This window comes from Varroa jacobsoni, unplaced genomic scaffold (assembly GCF_002532875.2).
Source record: "Varroa jacobsoni isolate VJ856 unplaced genomic scaffold, vjacob_1.0 contig00285, whole genome shotgun sequence".
Classification (NCBI taxonomy): Eukaryota; Metazoa; Arthropoda; class Arachnida; order Mesostigmata; family Varroidae; genus Varroa; species Varroa jacobsoni.
Window position 1 is genome coordinate 151,224 of NW_019214440.1, and position 26,978 is coordinate 178,201.

The window sequence follows — 26,978 nt, forward strand, 5'->3', positions numbered from 1 at the left end:
AGAGCTTCGTCGCCTGTTGTTGTTATCTTATGCAACAACAACGACTCTAAGCAGTAACGGCCAGTGTCAGCAGCCGTTGTTGGTGTCGCTGCGGCGAGCGTCGGCGAAACCTACGTGAGCTGATCCTGTCAGGCAGCAGCAGCAGAAGCAGCCATCCAGTCGGGTCGCCTTTTGGCGTTCGACGAGTTTGCGGAAGGACCTTCTGCCACCCAGATGCCTCCGATGCACTCTGCTCTGTACGTGTGCAGCCAGGCGCTATATGTAGTCGATATAACTTCAGAGACGGCTCCACTTGGACTTCGACCTGGTTTTTTCTGCTTCTTGCTCCCTTGTCTATTTTTCTCGCAAAAGTCATCGTCTTCTTGTTTTTTCTTTAGCTGTCGGTATTGCCAACAGAACTTACTGTTACGGCCAACGTAATTGCCAGCCATCTTTTTTTCGGCAGTAAGAGACGCGTGGTCATTGACGTACGAATCAACAGGTCTCACCGGTTGACTTGAATAGTTAGTTAAGTTTCTCAATTTCGCCATGATATTAGTCCAGTGCCTGAGCTCCGATGAAATGTCTGACGGACAACGTCGGCTATTCCTAATACACTTTGGGATGTGGGCATGTGTGCCATTACGTCAGGTCAGAGCACATAAAGATAACGGGCAAGCTGAGTCGCACGAAAATCTTCTTCGTTCGGATAGGCGACGCGGCCACCTGGATACTGCTATACACATACCATCTTGGTCGGCAAAGTGGCCCCCGAAAGTTATTGGACAAGGTCTAACAATGCTGGCCTTACGGCATGCGACTGTGGACCCATTTTAAGAAAGTTTGAGACTAAAGCTGCAATAGGTTAATAGGAGCAGTCCGTTCGCATATTCTTGCATGCAAAAGTCATCTAGTGGTCCTATTGCGACTCGGAATTTCCTTCGTGCCTTTGATAATGTATCGAATTTAGTAAGCGAAACCTACGGTGTAACGCTGTCAGAACTTGTCGAAACATACAAACCATAGAGCCAACGTCCACATATACTGTGAATCTATTGTATTTTTCAGAGAAGTTAATTTTTTTTTGGCCATTTCGTACGAAAACGACATCGTTCAGCTTAATTTTTGAGTGTTTAAGCTGAGAGTTTGGCAAACGCTTAGGATAACCATGGAGAAAATCTGGAGAACACACTAATCAAAACAGAGAACGATCGGTGCGACGACCTCATCAAGTGATGATGTCTAAAATATAAAGTTTTCACTTTCGATGCCCTTTGATTTCCCTATTCCTTTGCTCTGCCCTAACGGAAAGGCTTATTTCCGCCAAACGTGTGGACGTAAATGTTGACAAATGTACAGAAGACATTTTGTTAATGGAAACTTTTATAAATACTTTACACTAGAGTAATTCGTTATCCATTTCCTACAAGACAAATTATTATAGCAGTGCGTGCGTTTTAGCCGGCGAACCTGCCGAGCGCTGCGACGGCTTATCCTATCAGATTATTTTTAAAAACGCTCGTGTCCTGCTCCAGGGTCCTAAGGCTGGTTGCTTCTCGCCACAGAGAATTTCTGTCATTTACAAATTATGGTTGATGAAAATTTTTCTTATACACAACACTGCTAGTAGGAATATTATATAATTGCTTCAATATCTGGAGCGGAGACGAATTTATGCACGTAATTAATTTGAGTAAAGACACCTATTTACTTTTCTAAGCAATCTCGTGCACCGGCATCGCTATAAGAGACTCGCGTGCATTACTAAGATGAATTGTTCTTATGTGTAAGTTAGGGCTTTTTGTTACTAATACGTTTATTACTGCGGAAGTACGCGCGCTCCCCCGCGTCATTTCGAGATTGTATTAGTTTATAGCAAGAAACGAAGCCCCGTTACTCGCACGAGCTATCATTCGTAGCAGAAAGTTTGAAGGTTAAGTTATCCAGCCATACTATAATATTTGCTATTGCGAACGTACTATGTTTTAGGGTAGGGCTTTGCCTGAAATCAAATAGTTTGGCCACTGATTCATATTCCTTGCGCTGGCTACTCAGGACAACAAGTCGTGTTGAGACATCCTCAAGTTTACCACAACATACCGTAAGTTTAACGAAGTGCTTTTTTATATATACAAGGTAGAATTTACGAAAATTTACTACCTGAGAATGTCTACGTGCATCGCATGTGATAAATACCAGCCTGTGAGAATTGGAATAGTTTATATTTTGAAAAACCATATTTGTTGCTGGCTGCTTTCCAGTACCCACCATTATGTCTGACAGCTCCTAAATATTTTGTCGCCTAACTTTGCCCACTCTATCAGTGTTATAGCTCCGTTGAAGATATTTCAGATTCCGTGGCCTAGTTCCGATGTGTGAAACTTTGCCCCTGACGAAAACTATTACGTGATAAGCACTTCCCTTGTCTAGAATCTTTTTATTTTACCGTAAATATTTGTGTACTTAATGAAACCTAATTCATTATACGAGTTGATGGGACATTTTACGTATATATTGCACTGTCTCTGATGGGCCCACTTGAAAATAGTATGTATATACACAATGGAACGTCAATGGAAGGCGTTACATTGCTTGTGTTACTTAATTAGTTAATCGCACACCCCTCAATTGCACTTCGTTTATTAAGAACTTCAACATGGAAGACGAGCAGCATACCTAGATCTACCCATATTTATAATATTCATACCTGCGGTGATAGCAAAGCAATGCCGTTGTATATTGAAAGAAAAATTAATGCTACAGGCGGTTACTGTCTATATCTTTGGGGTCTTATATGCGTCTCGCGCTGTCTTCACGCGTACATCTGTGTCTATGCTATCCATTAACTTTAGCCGTCTGTTTCCGGCGATGATTTTCGGTGTCTTCTTGTATTTTGTCTTCCCTTTCAGCCATTTTCGAATTCGCTTTTTTCTGCCCCGTTGTAATCAAGCGGGAACCGACCAGAGGCCTAGCGGCGGACGCTTCAGCTAGCTGAAGTTGGCGCAGCGAAGGCAGCGACAACAGCAGCGGCATCGGCTTCAGCCGTGTTGGTCGGTATAGCAGAAATAGCACCGGCAACAATATTCCTTCAACGGCAGTTATTATATAACATGATCACCCTACGTTACTTCATTTCGCTAGCCGTTGCTGCGGTTGGATCGTTGCTTGATTCATGCTGATGTTCGCGGTGTTGCTGCTGGTATTAGTCAGCGGCGGTAGTAGCACCAGCAGTGGTGGGGAAAGGACTGATGCCGGTGGAGAGGGTTAGGCTATCACCTCTCGCCACCATTAAGTACCAAAATATCGCATGGATTCTGGTGATGCACCAGAATTTCGAAGTGATCTCCTGGATACGGCCACGACGGCCAATCATTAAGTAAAATCAAGTTACATTATAATGTTATGATCGAGAGTGACTGACAAACAGAATCTGCGCCCTCTTCCCTCGACGCGCAAATAGCTGCCACTACAACAACAGCTAGTACGGACAGTGTTTGTGACCTTCGTCGGCCTAGGCCCTGCGCAGAACCGAACAATCGGAAGACTTTCACCTTCGCAGCTGCTCTCCAAAAGGAGACGTTTCATTGTTTATGGATTAACGCTCCAGTGTTCAATCATGCCGAAGGCTTTCCTCGTGCGCAAACAGCGCATCTTGGCAGCGCATGCCAAGGAACAGGCCGAATTGGCTGCGAGGCGTGCACTCACTGAAGGCCCCGGCGGGTCCGATGAGCCCCTGGCTCTCGTGTGTCCACCGGTGACCCCTCCAGCGAGCCCCGAAGGCCAAACTGGCCTGCCGGGCCTTGCAAACCATGCGTACCCAGCAGCGCCAGCTCCTTCGGTCGGTGCACAAGAAGAGCCACTCAGTCTAACCACGAAAAGGCGTGCCCATGAAGAATCTGAGGACGAACTCGTAATCGGTGAGTACCTGTGTTTACGCAACGATAATTTAATCAATCTAATCGCTTTTACAGATTTCTTCTTTAACAATTTTCCGCTGGATAAACAACTTCATCAATTGTTTTCCTCTGCGTATAGAAAAGGAAGTGTTTTCCCGTTTCCACTCATGCTTGATAAACCGCCATTTCCTGTCCTAAAAGCATTCACAACAACGAAGGTTTCAATGATACTATACGCAAGTCATGTTCATATCCTCTAGTACAAAAAAAGTCGAAAAGGATAAGGCCATTTTTTGTCACGCCACTAAGATCCTGTTTCCTGTTGTCCAGTTCGATCTTTGTTTTTGATTGTGGTGCTGGCTCTTTCTGTTGTACTGATGGTAAATACTCCTCCGGCTTTATTTCTTGTAAGAAGCCGATTCCTCCAGCCGCTGCTGCCCCGGCCGTCTTTTACATAGAGAAAGAATGCCTGCAGCTTGTGCGTTCGAGTGGGGTGAGGGGAACGGGGCAGGAGAGTAGAGGCTTGGCGTTATTCGGCTGCGCCACATTGCGTTGTGCGTCGGGACTTCCTTCACAGCTTCTTTCTTTCTCGTTTATCTCCCTGTATGTACGTTGGCGATCCCATACGCTCCGTTGTCCGAAGGGCCGACGTTTTCGCGTTCGTTCAACAGCATCCGCATCGTGCGGCTGTTGGCCGAACTCGGCCAAACCCTTTCTGGGAATCTTTTCAACGGTCGGCTTTCTTCCTTAAGGAAACCGTTATCGATTCCGCGCGCCCCGAGGTCGTCTGTCGTTCAACTTTATTTTAGGCCCTTCGACTGAATGTTCGGCTGTGCATGTTCATTATAATCAGTAGGTTGCATGGGACGCCATGTGCTTGTCGAACCAGGAGATGTGACGAAGAAGAAATCTGTCCAGACTACTCAGTACTTCCCCGTTCTAAGTATCTGAACCCGTATCTCGTCATTACCTAATTCGTCAATCGGTCGCGTCAGCCATAACGACATATAGATACACATGTGTAAGCACTGAGAGGTACAAAACACGCATGACTGAGAGTGATGGGTGATCCCCTACCAACAAAACGGTTGCATCGGTTGCTGCAACGATTATTTTCAGTCAAGTCCAATTCTATATATAGAATAAATAGATAGACAGACGTTTTATGCTCATTTAATGCATCTGTAACTGAGCGGCGTCTTCATAGTAGCATAGTGGTGTCGTCTTCTTCTTTGTCGTATGTCGTTCTGTATCGCTGTCTAGCTAAGTGTCGTTGTCGGGACGCTGAGTACGTGTGTTTCTCACCGAAAGGCAGAAGTCCTCCTTTCCACAGCAGCTTCCCATTGCGTGAAGTCAGACACACTCGCTGCAACGGCGTCACCACAGGCAGCAGAGGTGGTGGTGGTGGCATAGGATATCATCAAAAACAAATGACGTCACCCGTTGCCAAAAGCACCCCTACATCAGTTCGACTTGCCGTTTGCTGCCACCGCCGCAACGCCTGGTTCTGCTACGCAGTCTTCTTTTTGCTGCGGTGACGATCGCACGGCTTACGACCATTGATTGATATGTATGTGCTATAGATGGGTGTTGGTGTTTGATCATCAACGGCGCAATCCGGTTGCCTGGTAGCCCGGGTTATTCGTTAGCTCGATTGTTTTGTTACTTGCTTACTGTTGGAGCCAGCAAGCGAACCCAAAGATACACATCGTTTAGCAGCAGATGGGCGGGCTCGCGCAGTATTTCTGCACGTAGTTTCTATTCTAGTTAGTTATCGGGGCTCGTGTTAGCAAAACGCGAAAACAGTTCGCACAGAGAACAGACGAAATGGTCATTCGGCCGAAGGCAGCAACCTGGAAATGGAAGTGCTAGCGCGTTTTTTCGTTGGTTCTCATCGCACTCGACTCGTGGTTTCACTTATGACTCATGGCAGCTCTGTTATCCGTCACCTGAGCCATCCCCGAGTGAACGTCATTTCGATTTCTGGATCCATACATTGCTGAAGGGTGACGTTCTGCAGATACGCATATATCAATATTATAATATAGACCGATGTGTATATATATACTGCCGTTATTTACAATGTTTTCCCGCGTTACGGACACAAGAGGTTCCCTTCAAGTATTGTCTAGGAAGGTGTCCGGTAATTATAAACGAAGTAGTGGCGGACGTATTTGCTGCCCCTATGAAGCGCGCCTGAGCAGAGAAAAATACGGGAGAGGAGGAAATGCGAAGAATAAGAAAGGAGGGAAAGCGGGAAAAGATGAACCAATTTCTGGTATTATGATAATCACGCTTTGTGACGCGCCACCCGATTTCGGCGTAGTCGGTGTTATAATGAATCATCGTAGGAAATGACATTTTACAATTTTTTGTCATCTTGATAAATTTCCAGTAATCAAATCGTTGCTTTCCTAGTTAGGTTCGTAGATAGCAGAACAGTGCAGCAGGACGATAAAGCGCCAAACTGCTATTATATTTATACAAATAACTTTATCTGACCAAACATATAGTCTATCCATGTTGATGTTGGTAGTGGTGCTCCCTGTCGGCACTGTTTGATGCTTCTACAAAGATCGAACGGTCGTCGCTTGCGATGGAGGGGACGACAGCGCTCGTGACGTTGATAGCAACTAAATCGAAATTCCATCCTCTACTCACTTATCCTTCACATTGACATTCATTCAATTGTTGCATTCTTCGTTTGTCGATGGACTGAAGCTGTGAGCTGGATGTTTCGGTAGCTACTGCTGCTGTTATTGATAGATTATGCGATAGATTGACGGCGTCGAGGAAGAATTCTGCGCGCGCTGGGTTGTGACGGACGGATGATCAGGCGACCGCCGTTGTTGCAGTCGCAAATACGTTCAGGACGTCAGACTCCATTTGTAACAACAACAACAACAACAACGGCAGCAGCGCGGCAGTAGCAACAGTATACCCGTCGCCGCGGGTGCTTGACCGACGTCGTGGCGTAGCGAAGGTCGTCACGCGGAAGGAGCAATAATGCAAGGCTTATGTAAGCGTCATCCATCGCGTTGGGCAACAAGCGACATGCAGACGGTGCGAAGTATCATAGGACGGCGAGCCACACTATTCCAGGTAGACAATTAGACGCCTTTTAAGGGAGGACAGTGCCTTGCCGTGCAATCCGGATCACGTGATTGCCTGCGGAAGCCTACGTTTCTGGTCGTATCTCTGATCGTATTGGTCTATCCATGATTTAAGCAACTGCCGCCGCTGATCAATATGCATTGGTACTTATTGAAGCACACGCATGCACAGGAGTTCGTATACATGCATAGATATCAGTTAATTAGTTCCGAATGAACGCTGCACCATACATGTGTCTGATGTGAGTGTACGCCTATTGGCATTCCTCGGTAATTGCTGACGAGACACACTTCTAAGGGAGCTGCCGCTGTCATCAGAGTCATTCACGTTTCTCTCTCTCCCCCTCCCCCTCACGCGCGCTCTTTCGAATGTTTGAAATTCATTGTTGTATCAGTATTAATGTAACAGATCGGAAGTCAATGTCGAAGCTTCGTTATTGAGCTTTAGTATTTTTATGTGGTATGTCGATGCAATGGGAATAGCACGTAAGTGTGTCGCAAGAAAAATGTCAGCTCATCAATACTTTGCATAGTCCGTCGCGGCAGTCACTTCTCGTCAAAGCAGGCTTTCATTGGGACTTGTTTAGTCGCACTCTCGGTCTCGTGGATTGCACTTGTTCAAGGTCAGGCAAACAACAACAACAACAGCAACAACAACAACAACAACAAATGAACAGCTCGAATGAGCTCGATCAGCGAAACGCGTCGTTTAGAATGGGTCTCCCTGTAGGTTTCTGTGTGAGCAGAAATGGCCAGGGCCTCTTCCTGCCAACTTTCAACATCAAATCCCAACGAGTGCTCCGAATACGATCGGCAGTATGTTATGGCGGTTATGATGGGGCTGCAAGCTTCGGCAACATTTGGTCTTCAGTACTTCGGGACTTTCTCAAGCAGGTGCCTCCGACGGCTTCCGCTGTGCGGTGTGCGCTTCAGCGACGCACCGCGAGTTGTTACCATAGGAAGCGCCCCGACGGTGGCTTTGTCGGACAGTAGATCTCATGGGCAGGCGTTCAAGAGAACGTTAGCGCGGGAACGTTCCCACATTCACTTGTTAGTCGGGGTGCAGCCGCCATCAAATCTGCTGTTCATTCTTGCTGCCGCCACCGCCGTCGGCGTCCTACTGCTGCCGGTCTCGCCACCTTGCTCACTGATGTCCACCGTCATCGTCATCATGTACCTGCTACCTATTGCCACAACCATCAATACCTGGCCTTCGTTCCTTTCTTCGTCAACCTCGAATGCGGCAACGATGGCCATACGCATAGAAAGTAATAAGTAAAAACCTCATTAGGCCGCAGAGCGTATTGGCTACACCGGCTCACTTGCCCGGCCAGGACGAATGGTTTCCACAAGGTTTTATCCTGTCGCCATACTTGACGAAACGCGTTAAGGGGTAACTAGCGACACTGAGAGTGACTGATGCTTGAAGGAACAGGGAAGGCGATTGAAGAAGGACACCTTTACTCGACCGTCCTGTGGCGACACTTCGATGTACCTATCGAGAAGGGAGCAGCAACAGATGAGAAGCACAAATAAGTTGAGCTAACAGGGGCATCAGAATTAAGCACAATTGTGTTAGGAGGTAATTTAAAACCAGCCTGAAGAAGTTGGTGTATGTAGGTATGTAGGCATAGCCTAACTGTAACTATAACAGAGAAACGTAGTAGGTTGAGAGAAAGCAGATACTACTCTGGATTGTTTTTTTATTGAAACGGGGCATCGATGTCGGGGCTTGGGAAGGGGAGGTTGTTACGCTCTGTTCGATCCATTTCATCCATGACTACTCCCGTTTGGTGATAGGCATCGTTCTATCATCCTCTGTTGTTTTTCTGGTGCATCATCGTCTTCGTCGGTGCATTGACAACGACGACGTTGGCAGGTAGCAAAAATATCGTTAGTGTCGATCGATATGGCTGAACGGATGAGTGGTGCCCAGATCTCGCAGCATAGTCGAACTGTAGGTTATGTGACTGGACACAGGTCCAACAGGTGGTCCTATCTGAACCTGCTATTCTCGGTGGCTTTTCTGCAGTAGTGTATAGATAACTACTCGAATATACATGGGTATTTACGTGTTTGCTTTACTCACGATTTGTATGTGTCAGTGTACCGATATGCCCGTGTGGTCCTGGGGGCATAAGGTCGTTATATGGTTCAACACTCGCATTGTCGCACGCTATTTAGAAGTGTCACCGTTCTTTGAGCTGTCGAGCATCGTCTGTGGGAAATAGGATTTTTTAGCGTTTTCGATTTGTGGGGGCATCCTGAGTCGTGCTCATTATTCTGTATGGAAATGTTTAGCTCCCGTCTGCGTTTTCATGATCTGTCGTCATCGTCGACATTGCTCTGATTCGATGTATCAGCGACTTCGTATGTGACAATCCTGCTGGCGCCTACTGCCTTCTTCCTCCGTCTTCGTCCTTCTGCATACACTGCGCCGTCTGGCCTACTGCAGGTATTTTGCCTGTCTACGGACTGCCATCTGTCACTGTGAATTCTCTATAAGGTTCTGTGGCTACTGTAACAACGGGGCAGGCGGAGTAACAGTAACGCTATGAGGCAACAATATAGCAGATTCACAACTCGATCAGCCTCAGCCCGAGAACCAGCGATAGAACCACCTAAAGAATCACGGAACTGCTACCGTCATAATCTTGATATATTTAAGCGTATATCAGTGTTATTCTATTGTGTACGCGCGAGTACGCTACTTAACTACCAAAAAAGCGTCGGCGAGAAAAAAACGTTTATTTGTAATGCCTGTAAGCTGAATGTACCTATTCCAGCGTACAAACTAGACGGCCTATAGGGATACAAACGGCAGCGCCTATCAGCATCTCTCGTCCTTGAGCGCAACGGCAACAATCTATTCTTGCTGGGTCGTTCCCTTGCTGACTACGTGAGATGAACCAGATTTCGGCGGGCGAAACCGAACGGTCAAAATGGAGAAAAGGCTGTTGGATAGCAGAGTAGACCTGAACCAGCAGCTGAAGGGCCATACAGAGAGAAAATAGGCCATTAACGACCTTTGCTGATGCTGCTGTTGCTACAGTCTCTACTGGATGCTTCGCGGCCGTTCGATTTGCTCGAATCCTTCGTTCAGCTTTTTGCGGCTCTATTTGTCTCAGCTCCTTGAATGTGGCGCCGGCCGCAAATAGTACGCAAGCGTCATCCCTTGTGCTATTCATCGTATAGCCAGCTTCTAACCACGATCCAAAGCTGCTCGCCATGTAGACAGAGTCTAGCGGTTCGTGCTTGGCCGGCTGGTCTTATTTCACCACTGACATAGAAAGAAACAGAAACTCCATCCGTTTTATATACTTAGTGTACGAAGTGTTGTTGCTATTGGAGATTCCGTGGCAATAGATCCTCGCTTGTAGCTGTCGTCGTCGTCGTCGTATAGGTGCTGATAGTAGCAGCAGCAGCAGCAGCGGCAGTGGCAGTAACCAGTTCACTCGCTCGCTCGCTCTTTTCTTGCTGGGCCATAGGCAACGACATCATCGACAACGACAACAACAGCGCGGCAGCTCAAAGAACGACCACGAGACGGCTGCAGGCTCAGCTACGAGCTTCTAACCTATATCGCCGCGTTTCTGCTCGGGGAAAAGCAGAGTTCGAACAGCTATAGAAAACAGCATCTTTCTAGCATTTATGCCGCTGCTGCCGTTGCTGGCGCTCGCTCTCCCTCCGACATCAGATCCGCCGTCGTTTGTTGGTCGTTCCGAGAAAAGCGCTCGTTGGAGGAATGCTGTTTAAAAGGGGCAAAGGTTGTGAACTAACGGTCCTCTCCACTATAGTGCATAGTAAGCTAGCTGTCAGACTGGCCGTTAGTAACCGCCAGCATGAATAGCAGCGGCGTCAATAGCAGCCGAAGCCATATGGGTGCAGCGGCAGCCATCATAGCGGCACGGACTGCTAGCTGCGACTGAACTGGGTGTACGGCTGTTCTATAAGTGTTCGCCAGTTCGTTGTGTGCCTTCGCTTCGATTCTTTTCGTCCGTTTTCTCTTTTTTGCACAGTCGCTCCTTAGCGGACAGCGCACACTCACCCTGTATGTCTTCCTATCTACGCTCTCGCCCCGTTCATCTTCTTTGCTCTCTACGCACACGGGTCTTCCTTTCTCTTTATAGCGTATGCATATGTCGAACGAGTGACCCATACGGCTGCGGCCGAAAGCCCATCGTCATCTAAGCGCCATATGGAGCTTGAATCACGAATGAGCTGATGCCGCCACCGCCGACGAATGGCGCCCCGCTGGGCGATTCAAGTGATCTCAGTGTCCTTGGCTTATTTTTCTTTTCCTTCGTCTTCTTTTTCTCCTACCCTTCTTAATCTTTTCTACTTTCTCGCCTTTAGTCGCTATCTCTATGCCCCCCTCCGACAGTTTACCTCTGTAGCTCTTTGCCCTGTCTATTTCGTGAATACGTCATTCAAGAATCCACAGTGGTTTTTTTTTTAAGAGGCAGATGTAAACCACGCGGTGCGATGACTCTCACCGGGTTCGGCTTTCGTGCAAACGTCAGTTAGGTATATATTCATGTATACCTACGCGTCCTGTACTACGCATTCTTTACTTAACGCTAGTTCTGTTTTGTTGCAGATGAACGGCCCGAAACGCAACGCGTAATGCAATGGCTGCCGACGGTCTCGCGTTCATCAACGACGCCACCCCAGTCGGAAAGCGAGGATGAGGTAACCTCAACAGTGCCAATGCTTGGTCATCCTGCCTACCACCATGCACCATTTTCATCACAACGGGTTCCGGTCATCCAGGAAATGCAAACTCCGCTTCGACCTCAGCCGTATTACCCCGCGTCGCGTTTCGAAGATTTCCGACCTGAGTATCACATCGCACATCCGCATGAGTATACAGCAGCTGCTGCTGCAGCCGCTGCCGCCGCTGCAGCAGCCCATAATCACCGTGGGCATCCCACTGCCGCTGCTGCTGCAGCTGCTGCAGCTGCTGCTGCTGCTGCTGCTGTAGGTGCCCAGGACTATCAACCAGCATCTGTACATACACTAACATGCCTCAGCCCTGATCCGCATCTTCTATGTGACATGTCCGCTAGACCGTCGTCACCCATACAGGGCGAATGGCCTGATACTAAAGGACAGAAGACGAGCAGCAGCAGCAGCAGTAGCAGTAGCCCAGAAAAGATTAGTAGTCACTCCGATGATGAAAGCCAGAGTGGATTTGATCCTGTTAGCCCCGGTCTCCAGTGTCGTATTCAAGTTCTTCGGCAAAGGGTACGGATTATTAGCAACTTGACAATGGTTATTACTACCATCATTACTATTGCAATTATATTCAGACTGATGCATCTTAGTGCAAACTGCAAAGCTTGCTTTATTATCAGTTTGTCAAGCTATTATCAGCTTTTTTTCGTGTTACAGATGGGTATACCGATCGCAGCTCCCATAGAATTCGTGAACGGTGGCCATGGAATCAAGAATCCACTTCTGAATTTGGGTAGTTCGACTCCGGCCTCAGCTCCGCCTCCGCCACCGACGGTCAAAGGTTCAGTACCACCAGCTGCAGCGGCTGTTAACCAACGAAAGCCAGCGGTCGACGCTGCTGCCACCGAAACAATCGAACAGCCCCAAAACCTCAGCAACACCTGCGATGTCAACAACAATTATATAAGCAATTCAGCCAGCTGTAACGCGACAGGTGCCAGTAATGACAAGTAAGTATATGTATAATAGAGACATTTCTATTTTTTTCACGCTGTCTAATCGGCGTAATTGTAGTACGCTATTGTGAATTAGACTGATTCAGTTTACCAATACCACATATTGGCTTTTTTTTTTTGCTGGTACTCGGAAGTAACCACAAACTGGTGGCTGGCTATCATCAACGGGCTATGGGCGGCACTGGGAGATTTTTCGTAGAAGTGGTTTCTGCTGCTATTAATGCTATTGCTGCCCCTCGGTAGCTTTTTGGATGTTCCACGTCTGCTGCTGCTCTTACTGCTTTTTAATCTTCTGGCAATTTTGGCTTTTTCAACGGTAAAAACGTCAACATATCTTCAACAAGCGAAATGCCTTTATCCCTGTAGCAAGCCTGCAGCCAATAAGCTATGCCCTGCTTGTTAATCGAATGGCAGAAAATAAGCATAGCCAACGGACAGATGAAACGGCAAAATGAACCATCGGTAGGACTAGTCGTACTAAAAAGAATGGTAGCCAGCCCCAGTCCAAGGACGCCATGAAGCTGAAAGCATTAAACAGTGGAGAAGAAATCACCAAACTGGTGGTAAACTGTTATGCAGAAACACGATAGACGCAAACCCAAGTTGAAGGAAGAGCAGAATTGAAGGCTGGGTGCCTTTGGGGATTTGTTTGGCGTTGTCAACGCCGTGATAACGCTACAGCTACCGTTATTATTATTACTACTACTACTACTACTGCTGCTGCTGCTGCTGCTGCGACCATCAGCATCACAGTTACTGGCGGAGATCACCATATGCCAGCAGTGCAGATAGCGTCTACGTTTTCATTGCAACCATCGCCTTTGCCACCGTTGCGGGGCACCGCACGAGGATCTGATCGTTGTTTGTGGTGACGATGGCGGTTACTGGTCGGCGTTCGGCGTATGCCGCTTGCCTACGTTCTTACCCGGCCGCTGTAAGCATGCTGGTGGCTAGGATTTGTGGCAGTGACGAAAGCCAATAATACGACCATTCGTTGGCTAGTCCATCTTATCCCGGTCGTCGATCGTCGCACTTCCCTTCCGCCGTCGTAGCGGTTGCGTTAGATGTAATAACAATAACACAACAATCTGATGAATCAGACTCCGACCTAGCGAACGGTGAAAAGACAAGGCCAGGACGAACGCGATGGCTCTCTTTGCCTCTGTTCGAATGTGGCTTATACGAACGCTGGTGTATTACGCCTGCTTGCACGTCTGCGTTTCAGAGTAAAGCGATGAAGATGCTGCCATTGCTCTTCTCGATGGTGACGCTGATGCTGTTAAAGCTGTTAGCGTAGGAGGTGTGAAGGATCGTTCGCGCATTGCTAGTAGGGGGGAGCGGGCCCTGATCTGTGGAGGTCTCTGCTTATTAAGAGAAATCAAACGAGAACGCGAGAAACAGGACCTGAGGAAGCTGCTAGTATTACGGAAATTTGGATTTACTCAGATAATAGGACCGATGATAAGAACAGGGCAATCATAATGATCGAGGATGGTCCTTGCGCCTAGATGGACTCGCCTAATTCTGTCGCCGTATTCTATTCCATATACGTAAAATTTGTCTACGTTGAAATACACAGCCTCAATAGCACGTATCGATACGGGTGTAGTTCTGTGGCGTGTAAACGACGTATTCTAATTGTTTGATTATAAGCAGGCTAAAATTTACGTGACTAGCTGCCAGGCCAGCCAGGCCCGGTTACGTATAGACGTATCAACACGCCCCGTACATAGATATCTATATGCAGCCAATAATAGGGCTGATTAGCTGTCTAATAGTCTTTGTCATCATCGTCACTTCCATCCTCACCGTTTGCCCAAAATAATTTTTTTCCCATCATCTTTTTCATTCTCCTAATTTGTGTTGTTGCTGTTGTTGTTATCGACGTTATCGTCACAGTTCTCCACCGCGACCGCGCTTACTGCTGCCGTTGTTAATAATTACGTTCGTCAAAGTCGAAGGACGTCTGACTTTGGCGGTACTTTGGCCGCAAGGTCACACTTTTAGACGCACGCAGTCATCCAAGCACCCATAGAGATACGCGCGCTTGCGCACACACACATATACTAGACATTCATGAAGCAGGATACGTGCTGCGTCGAAAGGCGCTCCATCGTCAATATCTTCAGTTTCTCTCTTAACTTACAACGACGGATGATGACAGCGGACTGCGAAGACTGTTGCTACGCGACATGATTCCATGGTAGAGTCATCGTTGGTGTTACTATTGTGTTTGGTAGCAGTTCGTACTTCGACTATCAATCCGTCTATTTGTCTGTCATACATTTACGTGTGTGTTAGCGTATGTATTATGGCATGGCTCGCTGTGATAACAGCTTTTCGGTTGACTTTTTTTTTCTGCTAACGGAAATGCAATATTGAGTATCTCTCTCCAGCCGATTGTTTTATAGTGGCTTCAATTATTCGGGCGACATCTGCTGCCGCTGCAGTTACTGCTACCACCAGCAAAGAAATCATGATGTTGGTTCTTTACCATGACTTTTATCACACACCTTTATCTGATCTGCCATTTCTTCACTTGGGCCCGGTGATTTATTTTCTCCCGTACTGTTTTTCTTTGTTTGTGTGCTTATCTCCTTTCATCCATCCCTATTGCTCGTTTCTACTCTATCTCGACAACGATGATGATCGTGAAATCATCGCCGCAGACACGCATAGCCGAAAACAGGACGCGCTGTTTCGCGTACGTACACACTGCCGTACAGCCCCAATAACAGCAGGATGAAATGTTGATTTTTTTTATTGGGTTTGTGTAGCTTATTATTGCTGCCAATGAGACGTTTAGCCTGTTATCACTTATTGCGTAAACGACGTGCGGCGGCGCGCAAACAAACGTCGACACGCCGATGTCAAACGGCCATTGATGGTTAACGCGTTGAGAACTTCTGACATTTGCAGCACAGAATCAGCCGTGGAAACGATACGCGATATACATTAGAGCGTTGATACGCGAGCTTGTTTCAACCCCAGTATCGTTGTCGTCTTCGACGTCACCTCGGTACGGGGCGATCGTTAGCCTCGGGGCACAACCTTCACCGTGAACCGTTTCCCATACGCTGCGCCGTTGTTGGTTACCGTCTGTGGTAGGAAAAGAAGTAACAGAAGCAGCCGTGGCAGCATTAGAAGTAATTTGGACTTCGCTTGCTTGTTCGTTCGTTTGTCGTCGTTGTCGTTGAACCGTTGCGTTGAGCGACCACCGTTACAGGTTGAACGAAACGGCTAAAATGCCGAGTCGAGCAGCGACAGTAACAGGAACAACGGCAAGAGGCAACGATCGAGTGAGAGCGATATGTTTTGTGGCAGTTGTTCTTGTTGCGCTGCTATAAGAGGAGTCTGTTGCAGTTGGGGCAAGTATCTCCGTCGCGGCGATCGCGCAGCAGATGAATTTCTCTGGTTCAAGCAACAGACAGATACATGTATGCGGCTATGAAGGTAGATGCGTAGACGTACGGTCCATGCCTGCGTTCTCGTGTGAACCACCGGCCTTTTGCCGACATTAGTAGTAGTAGTAGTGGTGGCAGTAGTAGTAGTAGTAGTAGTAGTAGTAGTAGTAGCAGCAGCAGCAGCGGCAGCAAAGCATAGTGCCGACAGAGCGACTGTTGGTCGCGTTCTTACGGCCTGCTCTTTCACCGGTCTTCGAGCCGTTGTCTGACTGCCAGCTGAAGCCTCAACGGTTTCAACGTCGAAGAACGGTTGAACAGTTCGCAAGGCCGAAACGAATTGTCCCATTGGCGCAGGGGTGAGCGAAACGTGTAACATGAATAGGGAGCACAATGTTAATGATACAGATAATAATCACTGTTAAAGGGAACATAATGATACAGATAATAATCACTATTAATCTGTATTTGTGCGTCCGCGCACATACTTCCTAGCGTGGAATCAACTGAATTCCAACGGATGCGAGACGCCCCCGTTGCCTTCAGAAACAAGCTCATCGTCGGTACTCGTCCAACCGTTGGGGTTATGATTGCTGTTATTGCCGCGTCTGCTAGTGCCGTCGTTTTTTTCGTGATGTTAAAGTGTCAATCACCTGCTGCAGTAGCAGCAGCAGCAACAGCAATCGGCCTGCATCAATCTCTATCATATTGTCTTTTCGCTTCGTTGGCACCGGGTCCATTGAAGGACAGACACGCATACAGGTCCACACAACCCCAATCCCAGCAACACCGCTGTTCCAAAGTAAAGGCTGCGGAGAACAAATGCACATACGAAACAAATTTACGCTCGCTATGCTGTGCGTTTAGCTGTGACTGTTCATCTCTGTGCTATCGGCGCGAAAAGAACAGCGGGGCAGGTGCTTTTACCGGATGGTTCGCTGAGATTTGCCCGCTGCCTTCTTAAGTGCCGTTGTCGACTCGACTGAACTTACGGCGACCACCGGTGACTATTGGTGCTGTCTGTTATAGATGTGTGTGTTCGCATCTTCAAACTTCAGAAGTTGATCTTGTTTCAAACAGGGATACTGGTTTGGGCAGATAGTAGCATGGAGGGATGCCGCTTTTATAGAACAGGCAACGAAAACCGAACAGCTTAATGAGAACTTCCGCCGTCAGTGAAAGATCTGGGCTAAGGGGCCTGTGCGACCGTTACTAACCGTTTTTCTTTTCTGCTCTGCTTCAGGCTCGCCTGTAAGGTATGTGGCAAATCGTTCGGACTTCAGCGCCTGCTCAACCGTCACATGAAGTGTCATAGCGATGTGAAGCGCTATCTATGCACATTTTGCGGGAAAGGCTTTAACGATACGTTTGACCTGAAACGTCACACCCGAACCCACACCGGCGTACGACCATATAAGTGCAACCTCTGCGATAAGTCGTTCACGCAGCGTTGCTCATTGGAGTCGCATTCGCTCAAGGTGCACGGAGCGAAGCATCAGTACGCGTACAAGGAACGCCGCCAAAAGATGTACGTCTGTGAAGAATGTGGTCATACGACAAACGAGCCCGAAGTTCACTACGTCCACCTGAAGGAAAACCACCCGTATAGTCCGGCATTACTGAAGTTTTACGATAAGCGACACTTTAAATTCCAGGATGGATCCTTTCCAGTCACGTTGTTGCAGCATCCAAAAGATGCGACTTCTCAGGAACAGTACTAAGTGGTATTTCGAAAAAAACACTGATGAGCTGTCATCATGTACCCGTCACCTCGAAAGGCGGTACTAATAACTACGATGATACCAGCAGCGATAAATTAGTTGAATACAATCGAAGTAGCAGAGATCGAATCCGGTGCGAACTATCGCTACGAATAATAGCTTGACAGTAAGTTGTCGACCCCCTGAGTCGATAGAACGATGATGCCGGGGTAGTCTTTCACTCTAGGCGCGAAGATTGAGCGCCCGGTCACTGAGGTGAACTACGTAATAATGTTCTTACTATGTTGGACGGAGTGACACTAATGAAACCGTCCACCAGATTCCGAATAGGCATTCATTATATTCAGGACTAACCAGGCCGGTTGATTAAAATCAACAAAGCGGTGTCCGTAGAACCTACTTACATACAATGAAATACTATTCCTGCTATAATCCTTTTGCTGTACACGACTACGTTACTATTGATCATATAAGAACGATGCATTTATGTCATTATTTCAATGATGAGGACAACGAAGACCATTTCAACTATACATAGAATAATAATAACATAAATAACGGCCTGAGAAGAAAAAGAAAAAAACAAAACATTTTATTATACTATTATACAAAAAATATAAAAGAGAATCGTACATAGCTTATCATAATTAAGGAGGCGACAGTAGTTTAACATATGAGGAGCAAATGGTTTCTAACAAAATATTACATAAGAAAGAGGAAGTAATGAATAGAACGTGCAGGAAGGCAAAACAAGAACAAAGAAAGCAAGCATAATCGAAAGAACTGACGAAATTTAAGTTGTGGTAAGTAAGCATAATCGAAAGTGAACGTTCACTTTTTAACTGACGAAACATAAGTTGTGAAAAAAGGACAATACGAAGATGATAAAGGAGAACAAAAAGCGAGGCAGTGAGAAGCTCGAGCTCTCTAAGGGCATTCCCGTGATCCCTAGTCTCTTTTTTCGCAGAGAACAAACAACACACATCTTAGCTATGACGGAGAAAGAAGCATAACCTCTCATGATCTCTCTCAATCAGTCGATCAATCGAACAGCACGACCCTCACCTGTTTTTTTTTTGTACGCGGTATAAGACAGCCGCTTCGCTTCGTTCGTTTATTTTAAGAAACGTGAAACTTATCCTAATAAGAAGTTATAAAACGATCAATAAATTTGAGTGTTTGAAATGAGGGCTATGGAGCGGACCACGTTACGATCCGATATTGTTCTTTCTTCGTCAAGTAATACTGTGAAGCGGCTCAGAATTAATGCATATGACCTTTACTTCATCAACTCATCCACATGTTCTCGGAACTTACCTAAACTTTGCGGATCTCTTCAAACTTGTCTCCTAGAGCTAACTCCTTTTCGCAACAATATAAATACAATACGAAATCTGTAGAGAGATAAATGTAAACAGAATTTATAATTATAACAACACACACACAGAGACACACACACAGACATAGACACAGACACAGACACAGACACACACAGACACAGACACACACACGAAGACACACGCACACGCTCACACACAGACATGCATGCACACGGACATAGTCACACAAATTTACCTACCGACCGCACTTTCGTGGATGAATCGGGACAGATGTTTTACCAAAATGCACAGCAAAGTAACTGAATAACATGGGCGTCTCTACCAAATGACATTGTAACTTATTTCTCTGTGATAACAACACTCGAAGGTGAAGTGAAGGAGATACAAGGTAAAGGTGGAACTATGATTGTTGATGGAGGAAATGAGCGATTACTGAAGGCTTATTATCCATAATAGTAACAACTGCACATAATAGATGCCTATTATTCATATAGGAGGAAGCCACAAAACAAGCTGATGTGTTTCGCTGTATTGAGCACTACAAGTTCGGTTTAACGGGTCAGTAGTGTTGTATATAGATTTGGCTGGGTGTTAACCCAAGCTGACAATGTTTAGACTGATGTTACAAAGCAGTGGAGAGCTATGATCCGAACTACTCTAGGAACTTGTAGATATCTGTAGTAGCCCATCATTGGTGATCTGCTTTCGAGTTGATCGAGAGAAAAACAGGCTCCACGAATAGGCACTTGTGTTGTGTACATATTTATTACTACTTTATAAACAACGGAGGTGGAAAATTAAAGTAGATTTGTGAAACCTATATATATAGTTGCGGTATGGCCCTCGTATAGGCAGCTTGATTGTTAATTTGGTGCGATCCCTGGCGCATGGACGCCACTACAAACAAGTATCAACGCGGTGGTGGTTGACTGCGATCGAAGGAAAGATTGTCGCCAACGTGTACATTAGCCAAAGAGAAACCATATTCATATCGTAAACAACAGTAATATAATTTTATCAGTACTAAATAAACACGACGCAAATATAAATCCATTATAATTATTATTATAGATATACACGTTCGTTTCTTACGTGTATTAGTAGTGTATGTGTTGTAAGACGTGTAGTGGCGGAGTATAGAAAAACGTAAGATGTGCTCCGGGCATTAGCAACTATCATCAGCATTAGTTGGCCATTTATGAGTATTTAAGTGAGCTATTTTCGAGGGTGTGTCTGTGTCTCAGATGTGGCCTAACGGTTTTGTGTGATTTTTACACGCCCAGGTAGAACTGAACGACGCTGGATAGTAATGGCTACCTTCAGACGCTTCGATCGTAGGGGTGACGTTTACAGAGAACAACGCCTGTCCCATGTTTTGGCCAATAAATTCAGATAATAAAAACAGATTCACCCTATTATTTCATCATATATTACCTGGCTGTTCCGGGTTTTCATGCTGTATATACCTGAACTCTAATAATTAGTCTGATTGTTATCAAGATTAGGTGATGTTTAAATGCTTCGCAGTAAATGAAGGAAGATCATAAGATAGAAGACAAACATAGATCTGCGAACCACCCTAATTGCTCCATATTGTAACATAAATATATCGATTTCTGCATTTCTTCAACGACAACAAACATCTATGTATCGTCCCAGAAGTCAGAAGAACCCAATTATTGTGGTTGAATAACCCACAATGGCGAACGGCCGAGCTGTACTATAGATATACAAATGCATCAACGCAGGCAATGATTAAATCAGTATGTCTGTGTGAGCGCGACTCGTGACAGGTGTTACAGTAACTAATTATATCGTATCGAACAAACAAACGGAAAAGAACAGCCGTAATAATAAAAACTTGTTATATTTAAGTTAAATAGGTGACTGTCTTGGATTTCGTATATCATAGGTATTACTTATCGAAGAAAAATGTTAGCAAACGTCCTAGCGTACGTTATAGTTGTTATTAGTGTTCAAGACTTGAAACTACGATGAAGAAGCTTTGTCACAGACATCACGAGGTGGACAGTGAGCTTCATGGAATCGCTAGTTGAAAAAAATGTGAAAACCATTCTCATCGTGGGTTTGTTGCGAGCGTCCGGGCCTATTGATGTCGATTATCGCACTAAGACGAAATTAAAATTACGCTCTGACAACGTTATGGTGATTAGTATGGCCTAGTGCTTCCTTGTTTTTGACGACTCTGGAAGACGACGTTATGTGTCTAGTTAGATCACATAACGAAGTGTGCGATCTTCCTATGTCATAATGGTAATTACTATTTTTATAAAAAAAAACTCACGTGTTTATATAGATACGATAATTAGCTTTCTGCTTCCCTTCGACGTATGAAAAATACGAACTAACCTGTGCCGAAATTTCTACAATTAAACTTCATTAATCCTATACGTCCAGGCTTCACGCCTAAATAGATTTTTCTCTTATACTCTTCAGATTACTACTAAGTAATGGCATATAAGTAGGACAAAAACGCAGTATCGGTTTTGCGGACCCGTTTTGCAAGCTCGTTAATATGTCCATATGACCCTGATATGCTCGTATGCTGAGCATTAGATTTGATCGAGTAAATGTAAAGTGTAGGCTGTTTTCCACTGTGGATTATATTACAAATTCGTCTCTATCAAATCGGGCTAAATAAAACAAGCTTTATTGTCCGTTTATTTAGTTGCGTATTAATTGGAAAGATTGGTTCTCAATGTGTACAAAGACTCTGTCCTTGCACTATATAATATTAAAATTATATATAGATAGCATTTCTTTTTAAGTGACTTGTCTCACGAGTAAATTTTTATAGATATATTTTTCTTTACGAAGCCTCTGGAGAACTAGGTTGAATTTTTCAACTGCCAGCTTCCACTCGACTGCGTTTGATACTCTTCACATCTGTTTCTTAGGCAGTCTTTACTAAAGAGTTAAACAGAAGTTGAAAATAATGCAGACCGGAGTTTTACATGAAGTTAAATGTGCAATTATAACAATATTCTATACTGTTCGAACACAATGGCCCTGCTAACATTAGGCAGTAACAGCGGTTGATGATGCACAAATGTTGATGATCTTTTGGCTCCGCACGCTGCTTTGTTAGCAGTTGTTTTCACAGTGACTCACCTCCCGGGGGTACACGCTACAGTTCCCTTTAGAGTAGCGTAACAGAGCGACTAAACGTTTCCAGTTGTACGTCCTATACCGCCGTGAGGCATTCGATTAGACGCTGACTCCCAGCATAAAATAGCATGTCAACGTGTCCCTCAAGTTCTTAAACTTAAAATTTCGTCGACGACCGCTGCAATTGCGTGCATCGACTTATGAAACTAATCTGCTAAGTCGGTTGTGAAGAGCCCGGTAGTGAAACAGTTACGAATAATAAAGAAAGGTCTCCGGCGGAAAAAGGTGAACTGCGGGGTAGGAAGTAACAAAGCCTGCTACCGTTCATTACCGTACCTGCTTGCTAAAGCTATTGCTACTGTTTAGCTATATGTCATGACTACCGCACAGAACGGCGCCAACAGCTAACGTTGCGCGACAACCATTAGGCGCTCACGATTAAAAAGTCTCAGTGTGCTAATATATAGAAGTTACTTTCTAATTACTGGTTTTTATGTATACTAGTTTGCGTAACGGTATCAACGACAAAGTGGGGTAACTTGACCCTGTAACGATTCAATAATAAAGTGGAAGAACAGAGGTTAAGATGAGATTAAAGTAGAATTCGGTTGACTTCATATTATATATACGAGGTCACTTATTTTTTGAGGTAGATATATATATATATACGAAGCAGCGGATTATGAATGGGCGACCCAATAGAGTAACGGGGTTCCTGGAAAGTAACAATGATGTAATCACTGCAATCGGGTTATGCGACCCGTGGTGGAGAATAACGGAATTATAGGTTAGGTTGGATGTAGCAAATCACTAAAACAAGTTAATGAGATGGCCGCACCAAAGTAACATTTTAAAGTAATTCAAAGTAAAAGTAATTGAATTGGAGAAGCAACAGTTGGATAATGGCCAACTGCAATATTCATCGAAGAAAATTAGCGCAGCAGACTCACCGGGAAAGCAAAAAGCAACTGGATAGTTAGTTGAGATCTCCAATGGAGCTATAGTTACACGAATGAAACTCGTTAAATAGACCTATGAACTGCGACAACATGATATAATGTTATCGTGTCCAAAGTAGTTGTCGATCCCGGTTACATTGCTATACTGCACTTCATTAGCACGTGAGCCTTTGTCGTCCACCGAAGAAGTTATGATATCCAAAGAAATGCACCTATATGGCGGAACTCGGTCACTTAACATTATAACCGATGAAACCGGGAAGCGATCAGGTTCCACAATCAATGCGATGACAACAAACCCTGTGGCTAATCTAACCCAGAAGAGATTGTCTCTCCACTTTGGATCAATCGAGTCCTATGATGATGACTGTTTCAGATCTGTTTTCCATCGGCCTCCGTACACGCCGGCCGGGCTCAACAGGCGACAATGTCACGTCGGCTCCCCTATGATGTCGCAAACCAAGTTCATGCCAAAGCCAGCGTCACAATCCCACCAAGAAGAAGCCATTCTTCTTACTCTCGGTTTCGGCCGAGCTGCCCCATTAATCAAATGCTGTCTAATATTATTACCTAACTGAAATAGTTTTACGCAGACCTTAGGCGCACTGTCGGCCATCTTTTTGTTTTTTGGTTTGTATCCTATATTTTTGGTGGATGCTTCTATCGCTATAAGGGAAGCCGTTATGTAGCTGGAGCTGATCCTTTGGCCTTGGCATTGTCTTGTGCCGGCGGTAACTAACCACAGTAACTGAGGTGTTGTACACATAAAGAAAATTCAAAATAGCTCTCCCAGCGAGATAAACCTACTGGTATCTTTCTTTAACTAAATCGCTCTTTCCATGGTGCATCTATCAGTTTGAATAACGCATGCTCAACTTAAAGATTACGTAACTTTATCTTTACTAGCTATGTTCTGAAAGAGCCTCATTGAGGAAACATTGAGAGAACAGCAATATAAAATAGAACAGATTAGATTTCGCAGATTTGAAATGAACATGTGCTTAAAGTTCGTTCAACTATAAATTCATTAATTAGTGTTATCATGCTTTCTCAAGGTGGCGAAAATTTAATAATAAGTCCATGAACAAGAGGTTTTGTCATATATATTAGACAGGTGTTTTTTTTAAGGAAATTAGCTTTTCTGGCTAAATTATAGGAAGATGATAGAACATATTCCTCGCAGGATCCTTACGAAGGCAACACTTCGAAACTTGGCCAGGCTCAATTCAGATAAGCATGGATAGATGCGAACTCTTCAGAAAAAGCTCTTTGCAAGAAAGTAATGCTGTACATGTTACTTGCAAATTTTCTATACTGAAGTACAATTTTGACTATTCGTACATAATGATGCACCTTTCTCACTCGTACGATTAGAGTTTTTCGCAGCAATACTAAGTGTAATTATGTATATGCACAAACATACAGATAATAATAAATATACATAAACATAAAATTCTGAAGCAATACTTTTTTACAATTAAAGCAGTAGTTATGCTAAAACGTACACAACTGATTATGATTGACGATTCTTTTAGCTGGAATATATTACGGTGTGTCTTTCTCTTCCATGTCGAGTTATTGGTCCCACGAAAACTATTACAAGCGACCAATCCGTCGCTCGGGGAAAGAACGTGTCATAAAAATAAAAAATTTACCCTATTGCAATTATCTCTATTGAATTTTAGAAAGTGACGAGGCTTATATATAGCGGAATTTTTTCTCAGTTAAAGAGCCAATATGACTGTGAATTTAGGACACGCAAGGTTAGGTCACCTCGTTATATCATATTTGTTCTCACTGCAAAAAATCTGTTAAGGACGGGCCGATCTTATGCATCCTTATGCATGACTTAAAAGAAAATATGTTCATTTCAGCCAAACTGGGTGGAGTGATTACTTTTACCCACATAAAAATACCCGTAAAATTTTATCAGATAGATTTCGATCGGTGCCGATAGGACATTTCTGTCATATAGCTAATATAACTGGAGTTATAGTCTTCACCATATAGGACAGAGTGCTGAAAATAGTAAGTATCTGTAATTAGTTGTATATATTTAAATACTTTAATATGTTGAATGCAATTCAGATACACAAAATAACTTGATATCAATCATGAGTATCAATTTATCTCAAAAAGATGCAACACCATTTTTGAATGGTAGTAGATATAATATCTCAACTATTATGATCAGTGGTCATTTTATAATAATAATAATAATAAATAGTAATATTGTGTACTTTTTAGAATTAATTATGTATGTTTATTTCGAAAATGTCATGTTTATTATATGAAAGCCGTATAGTTATGTTAGGTAAGGAATAAATATTAGTCGCAGAAACTAAAATGATTCTATATTACGACCACAGATACAGTTGTATCTATAATGCGGATTCAAGTCATATGGGTGTGATTGAGGATAGTTTATAACAAGTTCAATAATACGGAAACGCTTACTTTCATTATAATGTTCGAGTCCGCGTGGCTTGATCTAAATGTTAAAACGACTCGATACGTAAATAAGAATCCGCTTCCAAACTAAACTGTTTTCGTTACCTTACGGTAAAATTCCGTTGCATCGCTTAATTGATCATGACAAAAAACGATCAGAAAGCTGAAGTACCGTTAGTCCTGCGGATATTGTCCTCGTTATTTAATTCGTGACTATAAAGAATAGAGTAGTGATGGCTGCATTATTATGATTTTTCACACGGCACATTTTGGCGTATTACTACGCTTGCGGATCTTTTCTTAATTCCATATTGGTACGTTCTGTTTCATTTTTGTGGCCGATACTAAAACACGTTCAGCGTTGCATTTCTAATATGTTCCTCACGATGTTCTGTACAAAAAAGAGATGAGTCTCTTCGAGTCACTTGATTAGAATTAAAATTGTTGGTGATTGTTGCTTGTTTTTTAGACGACTCTGACAGATTTTTCATTCGCATAGAAAGGATACCTATAGACTGTGCTCGTTTAGAACGTTCATCACAGCTAAAGTTTTTTTCGTTTTGGGGATTTATATGTCTTGTACGTTCCCTAATTGCCTACCTAAATCTCAATTGAGGTTCGTCGTCAACAAAGTTATCAGTATGAAACAACATAGGGGTCCGTCTTCTCGAGCAGTGGCAAATACACAAACAAACTGAATGATAAAAGGCGTTCCATATTTTTTTTTGATCTGCTCTGACGTCGCCGCGTACATGCGTAAATATGCCTTTTTGATTGTTTACCTATCATTGATGTTGTTTTTAGTTATTATATTGTCTGTTTATTACTGTACAAGGCGAATTGCATGTTGGTTATGTTGGTAAGAATCTGCTATTTCATGCAGTACGCAGAACATCACATACATTGATGGACAGATCTTTTGTATAAGCATTACATTATTATAATAAGAACGTTGTAAAAAGTAAAAAAAAAACAGACAAACTTTTGTCATATTATTGCGTTCATATCACGTTCATACATTAATACTGCGATTCAGCGATCGCCAAGTTATAGCGCCGTGCTTTAGTCAACCTACCATGGTAGCACTTACTAACAGCTCTGTGAAGTGAGGTTACAAAAGTATTGGTTAAAAACTACGTTCTGATCAAGGAATAAGACATTTTGCCGGATACGCATCTATGAATGCGTGAGGCCTCACATTTTTCCGCGGAAAGAGATTTGCTTGCCACACTAGCTACTGACTAATGGTAAGAGAAACGCTGTCGAAGCGAATTAAACGACTTCAATTATACGCCC

The 26,978-nt window shown here is 44.3% G+C and overlaps 1 protein-coding gene across 2 annotated transcripts; it reads left to right on the forward strand.

Annotated features, from left to right (window-relative positions):
• Positions 1-1,877: 1,877 nt before the first annotated feature.
• On the forward strand, positions 1,878-21,827 carry LOC111271013 (uncharacterized). 2 transcript variants are annotated; one of them, XM_022851526.2, is made up of 5 exons: positions 1,878-2,080; positions 2,889-3,896; positions 11,589-12,235; positions 12,383-12,675; positions 17,326-21,827. In XM_022851526.2, the coding sequence occupies exons 2-5, from the start codon at positions 3,596-3,598 to the stop codon at positions 17,801-17,803; spliced, it is 1,719 nt and encodes a 572-aa protein (XP_022707261.1). In that variant the 5' UTR covers positions 1,878-2,080; positions 2,889-3,595; the 3' UTR covers positions 17,804-21,827. The 2 variants fall into 2 exon arrangements, 1 of the variants encoding a protein (XP_022707261.1); XR_015315148.1 differs by lacking the exon at positions 1,878-2,080 and having other exon boundaries at positions 2,696-3,896; positions 17,326-19,531; positions 20,427-21,827.
• Positions 21,828-26,978: the final 5,151 nt, after the last annotated feature.